The 18,808-nt window shown below is 42.7% G+C and overlaps 1 protein-coding gene across 4 annotated transcripts; it reads right to left on the bottom strand.

The window, feature by feature from the left end:
• Positions 1–770: 770 nt before the first annotated feature.
• Positions 771–17,906, bottom strand: ALKAL2 (ALK and LTK ligand 2). 4 transcript variants are annotated; one of them, XM_060234676.1, is made up of 6 exons: positions 17,317–17,906; positions 15,262–15,586; positions 9,812–9,865; positions 9,638–9,718; positions 5,506–5,571; positions 771–1,378 (listed from the first exon to the last, which is right to left on the bottom strand). In XM_060234676.1, exons 2-5 carry the CDS (start codon positions 15,524–15,526, stop codon positions 5,507–5,509), a joined length of 465 nt encoding a protein of 154 aa, XP_060090659.1. In that variant the 5' UTR covers positions 15,527–15,586; positions 17,317–17,906; the 3' UTR covers positions 771–1,378; position 5,506. The 4 variants fall into 4 exon arrangements, with proteins under 4 accessions (XP_060090659.1, XP_060090650.1, XP_060090669.1 ...); XM_060234667.1 differs by having other exon boundaries at positions 5,495–5,571; positions 17,317–17,429; XM_060234686.1 differs by having other exon boundaries at positions 17,091–17,325.
• Between the last annotated feature and the right edge of the window lie 902 nt (positions 17,907–18,808).

Raw genomic sequence — 18,808 nt, 5'->3', positions numbered from 1 at the left:
TTCTTAAGATCCACTGTCCTAATGAGAGATAGAAGCAGAGCCATCTATAAACAACAGTATAGCCCTGCTGAGTTGACTGTGCATGCAGAATGGATCTCCTAGCCTAAAAGTGGTGGTCTTCCATGGAAGTGAAGCATAGTCAAAGTAAGTATGGGTGGTAGTGCCACAGGTCTGTAGAGTATATTAGGTGATTTTTCTGAAAGAATTATTTGAAAGGATGCTCTTCCAGTAAATTTCATTTTAACCCAGAGCTAACATTACAGCAGACTCTCATTCACACCCAGGATACTTAATGACATAGACATCAATCTGCTATTCTGACTTATATTACCCTTTGTTGTTTCAGCCCAGTCAGCACAAACTAAGAAACACCAGGCCCCCACTTCTGATTCTTTTAATCTACTAAAAAAAATGTCCATGACTTTGCATACTGACTCACTACCCACTTTCTCTATATTTAGGACTGCTTGCCATTCCATACTATTGTCTGATGAAGTGTGCTTCTAGCACACAAAAGCTTACATTCTGAATAAAACTTTGTTGTTCTTAAAGGTGCAACTTGGCTCTTGCTTTGTTCTGCTTCAGACCAACATGGCTGCTCACCTGGATCTAGTAAATTTCATGTTACCCTTTATACACTATTGTGACTGGTACCTAACATCTGAACACTTTATTTCAGCCAGCTCTATCTTGTTATGAAACTACAGTGTTTGTCTCTTTCAATTTTACATCTATGAAACTACAGTCCAGAAGCAGGAAGAATGCTCAAGTCATATACCAAACACTTTATTACTTACGATATTTACATTATTTACATATTGCACATTTAGCTGGAATGTTTATACCTCTCTTGTACAGAAAACATATGTCAGAATTCAAAGTTCCACTTAAAACACATTTGTCTTTTGCACGTGGCATGCAGTTCGTACTATAGGAGTTTGATTTGATCCTGACCATACAGATTTGTGAATAAGTTTGTAACCAAACCTTTTGTAATTGCCTAAGCATGAAAGGTCTCAACTTCTCCTTGACCAGGATCCCACAAAGTATTAGAATGTAAATTTTTTTACTTGAAAAGGGTGATATTACTGGATCTTTTGGCAATGTAACGCTTCTGATGTAGGGCAGCTAAAAGTATTAAACACTGATGTTCTAGTGGTAGTTTATCTACCATAAAGAATGTATCTGTAAACAGTGTTGACAAGTATACAAAACACATATTTAAAGAATTATGAGAAGTAGTCCATCAACTTGCAAAAATAAATCTCTTGTTCACAATGGAATATGTTACAAAGATGGTATTTGATTTCCCTGTTAGTTTCCAAGGCACTTCTCATGGTTCTTGATTATTATTTTTTTCCTTTGATAAGACCAACATCTGGAACAAAATAAGATTTTTTTTCATTAAATACAAAATGATTTTAGTTACTTAATTCCACACACTGACATCTTTATAAATCAGTTAAGATATAATTGGTTATGCAGTATTTCCTTTCCATGAGTTTAAGAATCTACAACAAATTACTGCTTTGAAAAATCGTCTTCGTTTGTTTAGTTGATTGGTTTTCCCTCGGACACACATGCAAGCAGGATTCAGTCATTTTACTTAGTTTAGAACTGGAGCAGCAGCACCACCACCAGGTATGAAGTTCACTAGTGCAATTCTATCTTGTTGCTAATGCAATTGAGACAGAAGGTGAAAATGAGCATATTTTCAACAGAACAGTGCAAAGTTCAGTAGAAGTTGCAGCACTGTTGCACCACCACAGAAGTCCAATCACTGCATGGGAACGGCTACAAAAAGTTATATTCAGTAAACTTGTCTAGATGGTAGTGATGGCCTTTGGTAGCTCTGGGAGGATAGCTAGTATCCGCCGTTTCTGATGTTGGAGATGGTATGCGGACTCAAATCTCCAAATGTCACGAGGAGAAATGTGCACTGCTTTTCAGTGGAAATGTAATCTGGATGCTGTTCCTCAGCAGTTAAAAAAAAATTAAAGCACTAATTTAATTTGAAGTGTTTCATTTTAATAGCCAAGCTAGATGCATTACAGCATATATGCTATTAAGCAGTAAATTCACAGGGAAACTTGATTTAAAATCATAACTTCCTCTATCATACTCCTCTCACTAGATTGGTGTGAACGTAAATTAGTCCAACACAGTTATTGGGGGGAGGGGAATTGGAAAGACTCAGAATTCATTCTGTTCTTAAAACCTGTATAGTCTCTCACTATACTACGCATTTTCATATGTCTAAACTTTGCTTTGTGGCAACAGCTGTTTTTGTTAGCGATGTAAACTTTATTCAGAGTCTAACCAATAGCTGCTGCCATACCTGGCATCTAATTAACTTTACATCAATTATATCAACAGCTGTACTAAAGCAGTGTCATTAACATAGTGATGCCATAGGCATATTCATCAGTGCAAACACTTATAAGGTGTATTCTGATTTTATAATTTGCACTTTTTTATTAGATGGTTTGAACTGCTGTTTAAGGGGGGAAAGCAAGATAATAAACATGCTAAATTTAAAACAACTGTATGGTTGCCATCTATGGAAATTAGAATGTCCTGTATAAACAGCACATGATGCTCAGTTTGAAAGGCACTATGAAATGTCTGCTCACATAAAGTGCACCATAGTGATTTTTAAATGTATTTACATGCTGGCTCCGAGCTTCTCTCCAAGTCAGTCATACAACTTAGTGGTATGGTCAGAATTCTGCTTACAAGTAACATTTGGTGTAGTGGATTTGTGTAGCGAAACTACTATGAATTGACCCTCAGTCTCCCTCTTCAGTGTTTTTCCATGGCTACCACATGCAGATGTGAATTGTGTGAACAGGTCTTAAGAGAGAACAAGAGCTTAGATGAAACATGTCTGCTTGGCACGTTATTCCAAACTGATCATCATCTGTGAAAGGACAAATTCTCTTCTCATTAGATCGGTTTAAATCCTGGAATAACGCCCAGGAAGTAGTTTTTATAAATGGTGAAGTAAGATTCTCTTCCCCCCTTTGAATCTTGATTTACTTGGCTTACTGAGATGGCAGTATGACAAAGTAGTGTTTACATTCTCCAGTCTCTTGTGCATTTATCTGATATTGTTCAACAAACGTCTAACGCACCTTGAAGCAAATGTGACAGTCTCACACAGAGTAAGAAGGGAGCAGCTGGTCTGGTGGTTGCAACTCTTGCATTTTTAGTGTAGCAATAGCATAGATTGAGGACAATTCTCCATTATGGCCTACATGAAAACGGAGAATTAACGCCTCTTGGACTACACCAGGGGTGGTCAAACTTGCTTAATATGAGAGCCACACAGAATAAACATCAGATGTTTCAGAGCTGCAAGTCATAAACATCCGATATTTGAGAGCCAGAAGGAAGGAGGAAAGGAAAGCAAATAGATGGGGGAGGGAAGAGGTGAAAATAAAGCAACTTTTACTTTAAATGCATTCTCCAAGCCGCCAGCTGGCTTGGCTTGGAGAAGTGATGAGAAATGCCTTCTTCAAGCCAGCCAATAGGGTGGTAGGGGCTTCAAGAGCCACACAATACGTGTGAAAGAGCCACATGTGATTCCTGAGCCGCTTGGCCACTCCTGGACTAGACCTTGCAAATACTTTTATTTGGTGGGAGGCACTTCAGACCAAACTTGGCTGAGATTCTTATACCCCCTTATTTCCTGTCTTGCATAGTGCTGCCTGCCTTTGGAAAGGCACGGCTTTCCATATTTGTGGTTGTCATCACTGAAATAAATTCAACAAATAGAAAATAACTATTGAAAGAACCATAAGCCCAGCCTCTGAAATACACTCTTCATTTGTGAGTGGGTATTTTATATTAAGTAGCTACATTTGTTTTTCACAAGTTTTCAAAGATGAATACTGCATCACTATGCTAATTCCAGTAGGCATGAATTTTGTTTTCAGGGTTTGTGTGTTTTGAATGTTCTAACAACATTCAAAACACACAAACCCAATATGCTTACATTAGTTATGCATCTACTTCAATGAGAAATAAATGCAACTCTGACTTCAGATCTATACAATGTTTTCTTTGCTAAGAATATATAATAAGTGAATTATCATAGATGCCCTACTCATTTCTGTATGCACAAAATAGAAACATGTATTTATTAAAATATGTGCATAATCTTCAGTTATAAATAAAGATGACAAATGCCAATACATGGAAATTGATGTTGACTCAACTGTTGAATCATCTCTGCCTGGGATGCTTTGTTTTTTAAACATTCACTATTAATTCATAAAGGTAAAGGTAGTCCCTTGTGCAAACACCAGTCGTTTCCGACTCTGGGGTGACACTGCACCACGATGTTTTCACTGCAGACTTTTTATTGGGTGGTTTGGCTTGCCTTCCCCAGTTTTCATACTTTAATTCATACATTAATTCATACATTAGGTTTAATTCTTTATAATGCTTTCCAGCCCAGAAGTATGGTGGGAGAGTTCCTTTTATAATAACTAGTACAGGGTTGGCCAAATTTGCTGAACATAAGAGCCACATAGAATAATTGTCAGATGTTTGAGAGCCACAAGACATGAACATCAGATGTTTGAGAGCTGCAAGGAAAGAAAGAAGGACGGCAAGTAGATGGGGGAGGGAAGAGGGACATGGAAAGAAAGCAACTTTCACTTTAAATGCATTCACTGGGGGCACTGGGCGCTTTGAGAGCCACACAATATGTGTAAAAGAGTCACACATGACTCCTGAGCTGCAGTTTGTGAAGAAGAAGAAGATATTGGATTTATATCCCGCCCTCCACTCCGAAGAGTCTCAGAGCGGCTCACAATCTCCTTTACCTTCCTCCCCCACAACAAACACCCTGGGAGGTGGGTGGGGCTGGAGAGGGCTCTCACAGCAGCTGCCCTTTCAAGGACAACCTCTGCCAGAGCTATGGCTGACCCAAGGCCATGCTAGCAGGTGCAAGTGGAGGAGTGGGGAATCAAACCCGATTCTCCCAGATAAGAGTCCGCACACTTAACCACTACACCAAACTGGTTTGGCCACCCCTAAACTAGTATTTTGACATATAAAGGCAGTTAGTCCAATCTCTTTGAAGGGGGGGGTCCTTTAGCCAAGGGGCCTATAAGACAGCCCTCTTCTGGCTGGCCCACAGCTAACTGGCATCGAACATCGAACACTGAACACCGAAATACTGAATCTGAAATCGAACTTGAATCGAGTGTAGCTTTAAGACCGCTGTATGATTTTAATGTTTATGTATATAATAATTGTTTAGATTTTTAACTATAAATTATGAAATGTTAATTTTAATGCTTAATTTTATATTTTATGTTAGTTTTACATGTTGTAAGTCGTCCTGAGCCACCCAGTGGGAAGGGCGGGATATAAATCTTAGATAAATAAAAAATATATATATTGTTTTGACCCTTGTGAGTTTTTGATATTACAATGTAGTTGTGGTTAGACATATGCAAATAAAGTGCCATTTGGTTTGTACCAAAAGCTTACCTTATCCTTCCATGCACATTGGACTTACTGCTAGCCGAGTAAGAAGCCTGGCACATCTTTTATAGTCTACAGAGAAAAAGATCATAAATAGAAATTAAACAACCAACACACTGCTATTGACTGGTTAAAAAAATACAGGGAGTTTTGACTCTCAAAAATTTCATACTCCAAAAATCTTCTTGTGGGACATCAAACAGTGTAGCCCACAACAGGATTAGTACGGTCTTAACATTACATGCAAAACATCTGTAAAAACAGTCAGTTATGTATGTCATCCTTGTACATACATGCTGTATATAGCAAGCGTAACACTTTGACTCCACCAAGCACTACACTAGAATTGTAGTGTTGTCTTTGTTAACAGTGATATCAAAAGACTGATAACATGAAAAATCATTCGATGTTGCAAGCTAGCAGGAAAGAACAGTTGCATTTTGTTCATGAATTGCACTTACATTCTGCCCTCCTTCATAGAATTCAAAGCAGCAAGCAAAAGGTACCAAGGAGTCCTTCCATTCAGGCACTCACATACTTGCTTAGTTTCAGCAAGAGTGCTATATTAAATGCCTTCTATACCTTAGTGTTTGGCTCCTGAGCTGTGAAAGTTGCCTATGTTTTAGTCATTTCACATATTGTTTAAAGTGTTTACCCAAAAATGTAACGTGAATGTGATCAGTTTGTATTTGCAAATATATGAATCATAACAGGTACACCGAGAGCTATTTGGCTGCAGTTCCCTGACAAATATACATTATGAATGTTTCCACACAGATGTTTTGCTTTGGCCTTTCTTCCACACTGGTGTGTGCTTCCCCCTGCCCCAGAGAATTTACAGAATGCCATTCTCTAATCAACCACTTTCCAGGTTTCCCTGTTTTGCCCCATTTTTTTCCCAAACTGGCTTTGCCTCATTCTTTTTTGAAAGAATACAATCCAAGTACTATCTGGATAGGAAGTTTTACATTTTGAAGGTTCTTCCCACATCAACATTATTTTTCTTTGTGCCAGCAAAAAAAAAAAAGCTATCTTGTTATAAAAATCTACTGCTATGAGCTACTTAATTGAGCCTCTTAATTTCCAGCTTCTGGGTTTTTGTTTTGAAAACTGCAATTGTAGCCCTTTTCACTGTAATTATTTATCTGCTTCATTTCTACTGCACTATCTCCCCAATGGGGACCCAAAGCAGATTACATCATTCTCCCTTCTGTATATTCTCGCAACAACCCTGTGAGGACATTAGGCTGAGAATGTGACTGGCCCAAGGTCACCCAGCAAGCGGCCATGGCAGAGTGGGCCACTGAACTGGGGTCTCCCAGATCCCAGTCCAGAACTCTAACCACTGCATCACACTGGACATAATGGGAAAGATACAGGCAGTTTTTGTACAGATTGTTTGGAAAGAAATGGAGAGGGCAAGATGAAGTGGGGCAGGAATTCATTCCTCAGGTGATCATGGAAATACTCTATGAATGCCTCTACTGCTGCAAATGCACTGAAAGCAACATAGAATAATTGCTGTGTAGATGCAGCATTGGTAGCAAACCCAGGTTTACTGACATTATGAGAAACATTCTCTATGAAAAAGGTAAGTGATAAGCAACAAGTTTTTTGTAGAACACCAAGTATTAGAATTACAAAAATCTCCAAGCCAGAAATGCTTATGCAAGTAATGAGATTTGGAAATAACGGCTTGGAAGGGAAATATTTAGAGAACATTCATGTTCTGAGTTGAGAATTCCTTCAACCTAATTTAAGTAGGAAGCATCAGGATGGTTCTTTGTGTGTGAAACCTAACCAGGGTGAGGTCAAATTCATATAGCACTGAAAAGTCTGCTGTAACTGGCAGCAGAATGAATAACTCTGCTAATGCATCAAATGACAACTGTCCAACTTGCAAAGGTAAGTAATTGTCTTATGAACAGTTGCCAAGAATGAATGTAAACTCTAAACCTAAAAATCAGAATATGAGCCAAGTTGTATAAGAAGACTGCCAAGTTAAGCTAAAGTTATTGAGGGAACGGAAAGGCAAATTAAAGATGCTCCATTAAGGAGAACTGAGGAACATGACAATAATATATACATTTGTTTGTTTGTTAGGTGGAAGGATCTGACATTCATTACTAGTCCAGCCAATGGTGTACTATAGGGATGAGGAAATTATTTCATAGATAAGAGGTTCAGTTGCCATGTGAAGCTATCATCAACAATTCAGAGTTTGGGATAGGCTTACATACCTAGAATGAAGTATTTATTTTGAATCATGGGTCCAAAGCAGAACTTTACTACTGTTAGGCAACCTTATCACAATGATTTGTTTCCTTAGTGTCACTACAAAACACAGCAATTATACAGGTGTGTATTATCTGCTGGTTAAAATATATACATTCCAAAGCTTGCAGCCAGCAGCAACACTGCTAGGCTGCATTAGCCTGTTTGCCGCCCGGGGAGGAGAGAGTCTGCATGCGCCATTTGGCACATGCGCAATGCTGTGGGTGAGGCCTGGCAGTTCTAATGGCCAACCCCATGCTTTGCTTACAGTCCTGCAGACGATTGGCCTGCCCACCCTGTCTGTTATGTAGGTGGTTGCTGGTTGCCTCATTTGGGGAGCCGGGTAGGAATTTTTTACGGCCCAGCTGATTGGCAGTTGTGGGGGGGTGTTTTTTGCTTACCCTACATAGCAGTAGAGTGGATTGTGGATTTGGCTATCGGGAGGTGCTGTTAAATAGGTCGTCACTTTAGTTGGCAGGTTTTGGGGGTTTAGGGCACTATGTGGCTAGAGGAGGACTGTGAAGCATCCCCCTTTTGGGGAATTAGGGGTCTGGCATGATCAACCTTGGGGTTTGGTGACCCGGGCTGTGGAGAATGCAGACCGTCCTGGAGGCTCGACTAGAGGGTGCCTTCCGTCGAGACGTGCGTCTGGGTTTGGGCCCTCTGGTGCGTGCCTCCCTGGCGGGAACTGAGTCACACAGCTCCAGCTGGGGAGCTGGGTCTCTTGCCCGCTAATGGTAGGGGAGCGGTCGTGGTGACCCCTAGCCCTGGCCAGGCCACTGGTTGGGTGCCCTTGCCGTTTATTATGATGTTTAATAAAGTGGCCCAAGTTTATACCAATGCATTGTGTCTGACTCTTTTTTCCGATCTCGGGGGGCAAAAGCAAATTTCCATTACTGGTTTCTCAACTGTGTACTGCCTCTGTATGACATGTGTATGTGTGTCTATATAATCGTTTTGTACTTGGATATCTTCACAAGAAGCTGCCCTCAACAATATGTAGTTTGTATTCATTTTAACTGAAACATATCTGCTTTTTAGAAATTATACTGTACTAGTATCTTTTGGATCCTTGCAACCTGATTGCTGCATTGCTAGTTGCCTTGAGTCAAGACAAGATATAGATGTTTTAAATATGTAAATATATGTACATTTGAGCAGAGTTGATAAAAGTATAGGTCTAGCTTGGGATTCCAGTTTGGCTGGATGAGAAGATGTTACCAGAATGCGTCACCAGAAGCACCCTATCCATAGGCCACCTTTTCTGAGATTATTTGGTTGGCACACAGAGAACCTGCAAATCTGAGATGCTGAGAATATGCCCTTGTTCTTAAGAATGAAGATCAGCATCCATTGTTATTTCTGTCAACTGCAGTGGCAGAAAACATTAAAAAAAAAACTTATCCCAAGCTAAAATATATTTGACTTATTAAAGTTTATCAGCATATGGGCTTAAGTGTCAAGTTACTGTGCTGCAAATCTGAGGTAAAGGAGTTGACTAATACAACTGGAATATATGAACAGTCTGTTTTGATTTCAGATGCTATCCCTTCCCTGCAGAAAGGTCATTTTTAGCTGATGGCAAATGAAATGGGAGCCATTAATACCTCTCTGAGGAACCGCAGCAACAGCAAAATATTTTTCCATGGAATACAACTTGATGATCAGTAAACATGCCTGTTTTACAATCAACAATGACAGGTAATGGGTATCCACACTGGAACTTCATTTTATTTTAGCGACAGTTTGTGGTTTGATTAATTTCTGTAATTCCACAAGCTCCTTGCAGGAATGGAACGATAGCTGCATGCAAACTTGAACTAAGTTCAGCAGCTGGCAACTGTTTATAGGCTGTGGCACTTACATGCAGGAATGGTGCAGTCTCTTGTATTGTGGTAAAGTCTGTGAAAGTGTTTAGTGCATTTTGGACCAAAATAGAGAGGACCTGGAGAAGAAGAAAACATGGATTAACTGAATTTGTATCTGAAGACAGGTTAACAACTAACAGTAACATATTCAAATGTTAAACTTTGCTTACCTGTTAAATGCTTTAAAAACTTGTCTTTCATCCTTAGGTCTCTAGGAACTATTTCTGATGAAAGAAATTGACATTTATTATACTAAAATAATTCATGTTCTTCACAGAACCAGAGTACAGTTGCTTCACTTGCACAATGTGTGTTTGTGTGAAACTGGTGCAACCGTCCCTGGCAATATGCATTTTTTAAAATAAATAAATAGTTCTTCTCAAAAATAATCCAGTAACTAACTACATAGGAGTAAGTCTTCTAAATTAATGAAGATCAGCGTAAAAATATTCAAAGCACTTTTTATATTCATCATCTTAGTAATACATACAATAGCCTGGTAAATTAGGCAGAACTATAGCTACAAGAGGTATAAAAATTTCCAGGTTTTTTTTTTTAATAAAGTTTCTATGTTAGAACAAGAAAGAGGCATAATATCTAAGCACACAAACTCTAGAGCAGGGGTGGCCAAACTGTGGCTGAGGAGCGACATGTGGCTCTTTCACACATATTTTGAGGCTCTTGAAGCTCCCACCACCTGGTTGACTGGCTTGGAGAAGGCATTTGTCTGTTTAAATCACTTCTCCAAGCCAGCCAGCAGCTTGGAGAATGCATTTAAAGTTAAAATTGCTTTCTTTTTACCTCTCTCCCCCTTCTACCATCTATTTGCCTGCCTGCCTGCCTTCCTGTCTTGCAGCTCTCAAACATTTAATATTAGTAGTAGTAAGTCCTTTTACTACTAATATTCGTGTCTTGTGGCTCTCAAACACCTGATGTTCATGTCTTGCAGCTCAAGCATCTGACATTTATTCTATGTGGCTCTTGCGATAAGCAAGTTTGGCTAGCCCTGCTCTAGAGTCTCTCACCACAGGGGGGGGGGGAAAGGCACTTCAATGCAGAAGGGCAAAAGACAGGAGGTATAGTAGCAAGCCTGCCACCTTTCCATACAGAAAAATAAGGTCTTTGCGAGAGTGTAACTACGTATATCTGAGTAAAAAATAATTCCTCCCCTAAATGCTGAGACTGCAAACACTCAGCACACGTGCAGAGGACTTTTCCTTTATACAATAATCACACATCTGGTATAAGAGAAGAATATAGGTGAACTAATTAAATCAATGGACTCATAAGCAAATCAATCCTTGTTGTGCTTGCTTGTGGTAACAATAGCATTGGTAAACTGGAGGTGGGAGATAATATTCTGGCACCACCAGCTAAACTGCAGTTTACATTTAGTGCATAGTTAATTACCAAGGTAGCCACATAATTGTGACTACACACATTCACAGATGGCACAGTACTTAATGGAATGTGGGAGTACTGCTATTAATACTGCTATTCTATGTTACATCACCACTTTCTACCCCATGACATTACTTGACCTCACCACATCGGGCCCCACCCAAAAATTCTAAGAGTTTGGGATGACAGGGATCCCTAAGTATACCCATTCAACCTCACTATAAACATTTCAATTCTTAGCTCTGTGGTAAACTTTTAAGTTAAGTTGCACTGCCCACACATCACAGTCTTTCAAATGACACTATGTTCATATCAACTGGCTGAGCTGTGTCATGGCCTTTTACTGAAGATAGATGCTGATGCTCAGGGGTGAGGGAATTAAGGAGAATTTCAGAAACAGATATCATCTTATGTTATTATTCCACATCCATGATGAGTTTCACAAGATATTCTTTGGTACTGCCTTACATTACACAGAAGTACAGATGCTCATAATAAAGACAACCTGGACTTGGTTCTGTAATTCCTTTCTTTACAAGTTAACAAATTTCTTATCCAGGGAAAAATAGTTGAAGGCTTAGAAGGTATCTCAAAGTGGAAGAAAACAACTGGGAAAGCCCTCTCCCACATCATCACCCAAGTACAATAGTGTAACAATGGAACTTTGGGCTTAAATGAACAGGAAGTCCTGAATCTGATCAGTACAGTTCGGTAGTGGGAATTCTTTTACCACTCCATGCTGCATGGAAGGCTCTGGAGAAGGATATTGGGAATGAAAAATGCACACTTCCTAGCACATTTTCCTCTCCCCCCCACCCCCTAATTCCAGTTTAGGCTCAGATCCTTGCTGTTAGGTGCTCTGATCCCTGTACAACTTAAGAACTGCTGGTGGATCAACTGTGTTTGATCAGAGGAAGTGCTCTTAATACCCCAACTAGGACTTTAAAACAGTTATCAGAATATTTGGTTTAGAGGATCTTGGAATGGAAAGGGAGGTGTGTGTGCCAAACGATAATATCAATCTCCAGTTACTTCCACTTTTAACTGAAGCTCAGCATTGCTGTGGTAAAGCAATGGGCATGTTTAGTGTTCACTGTTCTATTTCAGATGTGTTTTCTTCTTTTTCAATGTACAAACCAGTACTTTTATGCCTCCCCAGAGTGGCCCCTGAGTAAGCATACCATGTTGTATCCCCATCTTGCTGTCCCACTCATGGGATTATAATGGACTATTAGAACAATCCAGGGAAAATGCCTGAGAAACTGAATGTATATAAACCAATGGCTTTATCTTTACAGGAATTATGTGAAGCACTGAGCAAAACAGAAAATGTGCCCAGGAAACTACTTTGTCTGTCTTCCTGTGGTTGCTTTCCCACATCTTGTATTCAATGGATGGGAATATAACTAGTTTACTGAAATCTGCTTTCGCTACTTCGGGCTGTCTCCTTGATTTATTGTCATCTTTTATTGCTTTGAGTTACTTGCATTTATGTCTTAATGTTGATTACACATGAAACATTATACTTTATTTATTTTACCATAAATGAATGTCTAAGTGGCCACTGAATTCCCTTGGAACCTCTTATCGCATTTAAAGCTAGAAGATTTTGAACCAGATCTGATTCACTGGTGAGTTTAGACATTTCTTGAAACTCATTCTTATTTCTTAGTATAGGCAGCCTCAGTAGAATTGACCTTATCATAGCTGACCTAAATGTGTCATATGGAGCATTAAAGACATGTTTCTCTCAAAAGTTCCTCAGGGCCCAGAGAGACACAGAAGACTGATAAGATCTTTAGGTAATGATTGTTTTCAGCGATAGGAACAAAACTATTGTGACAATAATTTAAAAAAAAAACTTTCAGAAAAATGGGGAATCTTTCAGAACTGGCTTTGTTTTGATTATAACAGGTTCTCTTTACAGTCTGAGCTGATATATTCTAATTAAGTGATATAGAATTGCTATGCAGGAACTTTAATCAATTGGGATTAACAGATTTTCAGCCGTCGAAGACCTATTCAACACATTCATGTAGACAAATATAAAAATGGTTGGGATCATATTTTTTAAAAAAATCTCTGCAAGTAGAATACTAGAGTGACTAACAAGGAGAGAGATTTAGAAAAAACTGTATTAGTACATTTGGAGGGGGGGGACACCCTCCGCCTGCAGTCTGAAGAGATACAGGTTAGAGCAGGGATCCCCAACATGATGCTCATGGGGGCCATGGCACCCACCAAGTGCTTTAGAAAGTGGGTGGGGCCATGTGGGGCTTTTGCCCAGCAATGCTTCTGATTGGCCACTGGAGATTTGATTGGCTGTACACTGCTTTGACAGCAGTTGCCACCGCAGCATAAGAATATTCAATGTGTGACTGAAAGTAAGCTCCAGCAGCCATTTTGTGCTGTGCCCACCACAATGTCTGAGATTTCCAAATGTGCCCACAGGCTTTAAAAGGTTGGGGACCTCTGGGTTAGAGCCCTACTACCTCATTTGCATAACAGTCCATGCTAATAGAGAAAATCAAACAGATGAAAAGCACAGTCCTGTCTCAATGATTTTAAAAGGTATCCAAAGAGCATAAAGACTTGGAAATGCCTAAAGTTACATCCCTTAAATGACTGTCAACAGAATTATTTCACTTAAGTGAAACAATACTATTAGTTCAGAAGATGTTTTTGTACCTCACTTTTCTCTTCCCTAAGGAGTCTCAAACTGGCTTAGAACCCCCTTCCCTTCCTCTTCCCACAACAAGCACCTTTTGAGGTAGGTGGGGCTGAAAGAGTTCCGAGAGAACTGTGACAAAGCAGGCTTCATTTGGGGGAGTGGGGAATCAAACTCAGTTCTCTAGATTAGAATCCACTGCTCTTAACTACTACACCATGCTGTTTTTCACCCATTAGGCCAACATGCTCCGATGTATGTAGGTTTATTTCAATTGTCATAAATGCAAATAAAATAGACTAAAATCAAGTTTTAGCACAACTGATTTCTTGAATAGGCAATACCCAGTTAAACCACCACAACAAAAACTAGCACTGTTGGAGACTTTAGATTTCACAGGTGTAAACAAAGTGAACAGAAATAAATCAAAACCATACATCAAAATGCACAGTAGCCCAGGTAATGCTAATTGCCACTGATTGGTGGGAGGAGAGAATGAGACTTAATACATGCTCTATTAAACGTGCTTCATAATTTTTGTTCATTAAAGTCAATGGGATTTTAAAAATGTTTAATTTCAATGTTAGAATTTTTCTAAAATTAAACAGTAAGAAAGACAAACAATTTGAGACTTCTTTGTGGTATCTAGTAGTCAAATATTGCAATTTCAGTGCTGTGCAGGCACCAAGAAAAGCATAATATGCATGTGCACAAATTAACAGTCTGCATCTAAAGTGTGTAGCATGATTGCATATGAAGACCAAAATCCTCCAGAAGGCAGTTGTAATAGGATTTCTGTTCTATTCAAGAGCTAAAGAGCTCAAAAAACAAAATAACCACCAGGGGTGCTATCCTTCTGAAAACCTGTATTGAAGTTTCCATTATTTAGAACAGAAGCAAACGATCAACCTTACACTGCAGATTTCAAGGGGCTTGGACTGAAGTAACTCTGTCTAAGAGCCCACCAATGGATTGCTAAACACAGATCACTACTGGAGGGATGCAAGAAAGTAGCCCACATGTGTTTGAAAAAGAGTTTAAGGTACGGTGGGAGAAAAACAAAGGTAATCCGGCTTTGTACAGTGGAAATAGTTTCTTGAACTATGAAACAAGTTTTTTTTTTAAGTAGAAGTCTGGAAAAATAAACTTTCAGGGGAAAGAATTTTCAAATTATCACCAGCTATATTAACAAATACTACCAAGGGGCCATCCTGGAAACTGATTCCCTTTTACATGATGCTTTCCCGATTTCTTTCTATAGATTGTGCTCCTCAGCGCCATCCAGCGGTGGCAAGCACTTGAAATCCCTTCTACTATGCTGTTGGGTGGGTGTTCCCTTTGAGATTTTCCATCACAACCAATCTTCTTGTTGAGGAATTTCTCCCAGGGCTTTTCTGAGATGATCTGCAAACATCCTCCAAGAAACGTTAAGGTAGTTTATCTGATGTAAGATAATTTTAAAGTGATTGACAATTTCTCACTCTCTCTTTCCCCAGATTTTTTTTTTGGGGGGGGGGTGTTGTCCTAACACAGCACAGTCTGCACACTTACCAACTCTCTGTTCCTCTGAGGAGCCTCCATAATCAGTCACTTCCCTCTGGTCCAACAGATAGTTTTGTTTATACTGTGCCCCGTTCTCCTCCTCGTCCTCCAGGTGGTACTTTCTCAGCTCCTGGATGATCTCCATGATCAGATTTAGGAGGTTCTGCCTTTCCTTTAGCTCCGCACTCGACTCCGCTCTCTCTTTGCAATGTCCCGCCGAAAGCATCACAAGCACCAGTCCGAGCAGCGCAGGAGATTTTAGGAGTCTGCACATTGCACTGCAAAGGAGAACCGCTCAGAGCGATGCAATGGAGCCACGTTCCTGGGTAATTCCCTGGAAGGAAAAAAAGAGGAGGATTGGGGCGGGGGGAATGTCAGGGTGGAAAGAAACTGCCAGTTGCCGAAACACAACAAGCAAAACAATGGGGAGTTCTGCTCTCTGGCGTATTTCCCTCAGATCCTTAGCTGCTGCACGACAGCTTTACGCTCTTCGGGGCAATCCTGGTCGGAGGACTCTCCCGTGTACTAAACTAACAGTCCGATCTGCTGCACCCAAGTCCTCCCTTGAGCGTTACAGCAATGGATTTGGGAATCCAGGGCTTTCCTCACAACTCACGCTACACAAATGAGACTGGGGAGAGGAAGCGGAGGCAGTCAGGTGTCCCTTCCAGAAAGGCAGGCTGCTCTTCCTCCCAGATCCAACCCACTAAAAGAAGCCAGGGAGAAAGGGCAAATCCTCTCCCCGCTGCGCCCGCCCAGTTCTTGTTTGGGTATAAGAAAGTTTAGAAGAGTTGGCTTGTCTACAGCGATCCTCTCAGGCCTGGCAGAGGAACTTCCGCCAGCGTCGGTCAAAAGCAACACCTCAGAGGAACTCTCCTCTGCTTGTCTGGAATGGGTTGGAGCCTCATGTGCACAGCGGCGACTCCCTCCTGTCATTCACGCTGGCGGCGCAGCCCTGGCCACTGCACTCCCCCCACCCCGCCCCAGATTCACATCCTCACACTTTGTTTCCGAGGGAGTGTCCCCAAGTAGCGATGGACGTCGGGATTCCCAGGGATCCTGGAGATCTCACATCCCAGCCAGCCCGTCGTCTACGATCTCCAGCCAGTTCTGGAGCCCTCGTGGGTTAAGAAACACAAGCCCGCCAGGCGAGCCTCTGAAAAGTCCCAACCTCGTTTGGGTCTTCGATCCTGCCCATTAATGGACTGGAATGAGAGCGAAAAAGAACTTGGTGCTTTCTCAGCGAGAAGACTCGAAGACGCCCCCTCCCCCGCCCCCCACAAAGCTCTTCAACTGAGCCCGATAGGGCGACATGCACCCAATGGAGAGGATCGGCCCCGCCTCGCGGTTTGGATGTGAGGCAGTGTGCTGCAAGGGTCAAGTATTGCGCCCAATTTAGGCGCAAAGAAACACAGGTTCAAATCCCCACTCCGCTCCCTAATCTAGAGGACTGCAGTGCGAAACGGTAACAAAAAAAAAAAAGAGGGGGGGAGGGAGGGGGGAGGCGAATGATCGAAACCACGCTGAGCAGCCCCTCCGAGCACCGGCGGGATAGAAGGCGACAAAGGAAGAACAGACGCGTGTGGAAGTGGGAAACCGTCCTGCTAAGAAGGCGCACGCAAGAGGCAAGCATGTCCTCGTGCAAAAGTTTTGCAAGAAGCAGGACGCAGAGCAATCACTTTATAAAGAGGGGGGGGGGGGTACCACCGGCAAGGCTGGCTGGGCCGAGGTGGCTTTCCCCGCGCCCTCCCTTCTGAGCAGGTGCATTCCGGCTAGCCTCTCCCCCTCCCCGCAGACGCCAATGGACCAAACGCCCGGCCGCGCTCCCTTGGAAGTACCACCCAGCACATGCGTAGTCGGCGGCCAGCGGCGGGCGCCCTTTAGCTGAACCTTCTCGCTGAGACCCCTGGGTTGCCTCCCTCGTCGCAAGAGAGGCGAGCGACACCCTCGCGCCGCGCTCAGCAAGCCTCCCGTTAGGCAGCTGGATTTGGCGGGAAGCGTCCGCCGCTGCCGCCTTGTAAGCCTGGGGACGTGCAGTTGCTGGAGCGCAGCTGCTAGCATTACCTGTCTCTCACTGGGTGCCTTCGACGGTTCTCCTCTGCCGCCGCAAGCTTGCTTCGCCTGGCTGCTCCCGTCGGTCTCGGTTCCGCGGCGCTCACGCCGTCCAGTCTCCCCCACCTACTCCATGGCCGCGCTTTATATCGGCGCCGAAGGTATCCGTGAGGTGGCCGGGGCGGCAGAGTCAGCGCTTGGTATCGACTTGCAAAGTGGGTGGGCGAAGCAGCTCCTCCAAGTCCCCCGCAAGGCAACCCCGCGAAGCGCCGCTGGCTGGCTCGCTCGCTCGCCTGCTTCTGCCACCGCAAGAAGTTCTCCCCTCCTGCCTCCGTTCGCCCTTCTTATGCTGCCTCCCACAGACGTAAAAAGAACCCGAGCTCGCTCGAGGGGGAGGGCGTGAGGAAGGGACGGGGGGGGGGGCACAGCCCGAATTTCTCTTAATTAGAAAGCCGACCTGAAGTATTCATTCGCCCCCCCCCCTCCCGTTTCCTTTGGACGCCCTCCTGCCTCGTCACGCGCCTCCCTTTTCGCGCAGTCGCCCGCCCGGGCTGCATCTTTCCGGCATCTGAGCTGGAGGGATTACCAGCAGCAACTTGGCTGGGCTACTCGCGGGCTTCGCCTTCTCCTTCTTGTGGGGCGGGAAAGGGCGGGGTGGAAGGATGGGGAACCGGCATTGGGGAAGATTAGCTCAGCTGCCCGAGCGGGAAGCGGCGGCGGCAGCAGCAACAGCGGATCGATGCGCTTCCCACTTAGCCAGTCCTCAGTGGGAAGGAAGGGGAAGCAGGCGAGAGCCTTTGGGTCTTCGGGCCTTCCTTGCCATCCCTGGCGTTGTAACACAGGGGGCTGCTTTCCCTCAACACAGCACCATAATTCCACACAGATTTGATTAACTTCTAATCTGATAACAGCCATGGTGGATAATTCCAAGGACCCTCTAATCTAGCTGCCTGTTTGTAATAGCTGTGAGGCATAAACCCATTAGCAAGCGTAAAGACAACAGCCTTTCCCCATGAGTTGGTGGCCTGCACTGCAGTAGCTAGTGGCTCAGTGGCAGATCATCTACTCTGCATGTAGAAAGATTCCAGATCCAGTCCTTGGCATCTCCAGTTAAGAGGATCAGGTAGGAAGCACCCTGCATTTCCTGTGCTTCATGCCCTGCAGAATCTCTGCCACTTAGAATAAACAAGACTGACCTTGATGGACCAGTGGTTTGACTTGTGTAAGACATCTTCAGGTATCTGCTGGACCTTTAGCCAACAGTCATTGGTTGAGAGACCCATCCTCCATGAATTAGCCTTGTCCATGTAAAAGAAGACGGGGAGATTGGATTTGTACCCCACCATTCACTAGAAGTCTCAGATTGGTTTAGTCTCCTTTCCTTTCCTCTCCCCACAACAGACACCCTGTGAGGTAGGTAAGGCTGACAGAGCTCTTTCCAGAACTGCTCTTGAGAGAACAGCTCTGACAGAACTTGTGACTGACCCAAGGTCATTCCAGCAGA

This window comes from Heteronotia binoei, chromosome 1 (assembly GCF_032191835.1).
Source record: "Heteronotia binoei isolate CCM8104 ecotype False Entrance Well chromosome 1, APGP_CSIRO_Hbin_v1, whole genome shotgun sequence".
In the NCBI taxonomy this organism is placed as follows: domain Eukaryota; kingdom Metazoa; phylum Chordata; class Lepidosauria; order Squamata; family Gekkonidae; genus Heteronotia; species Heteronotia binoei.
Note: the sequence above shows the minus strand (reverse complement) of the source record. Positions and strands in the feature narration are given on the sequence as shown.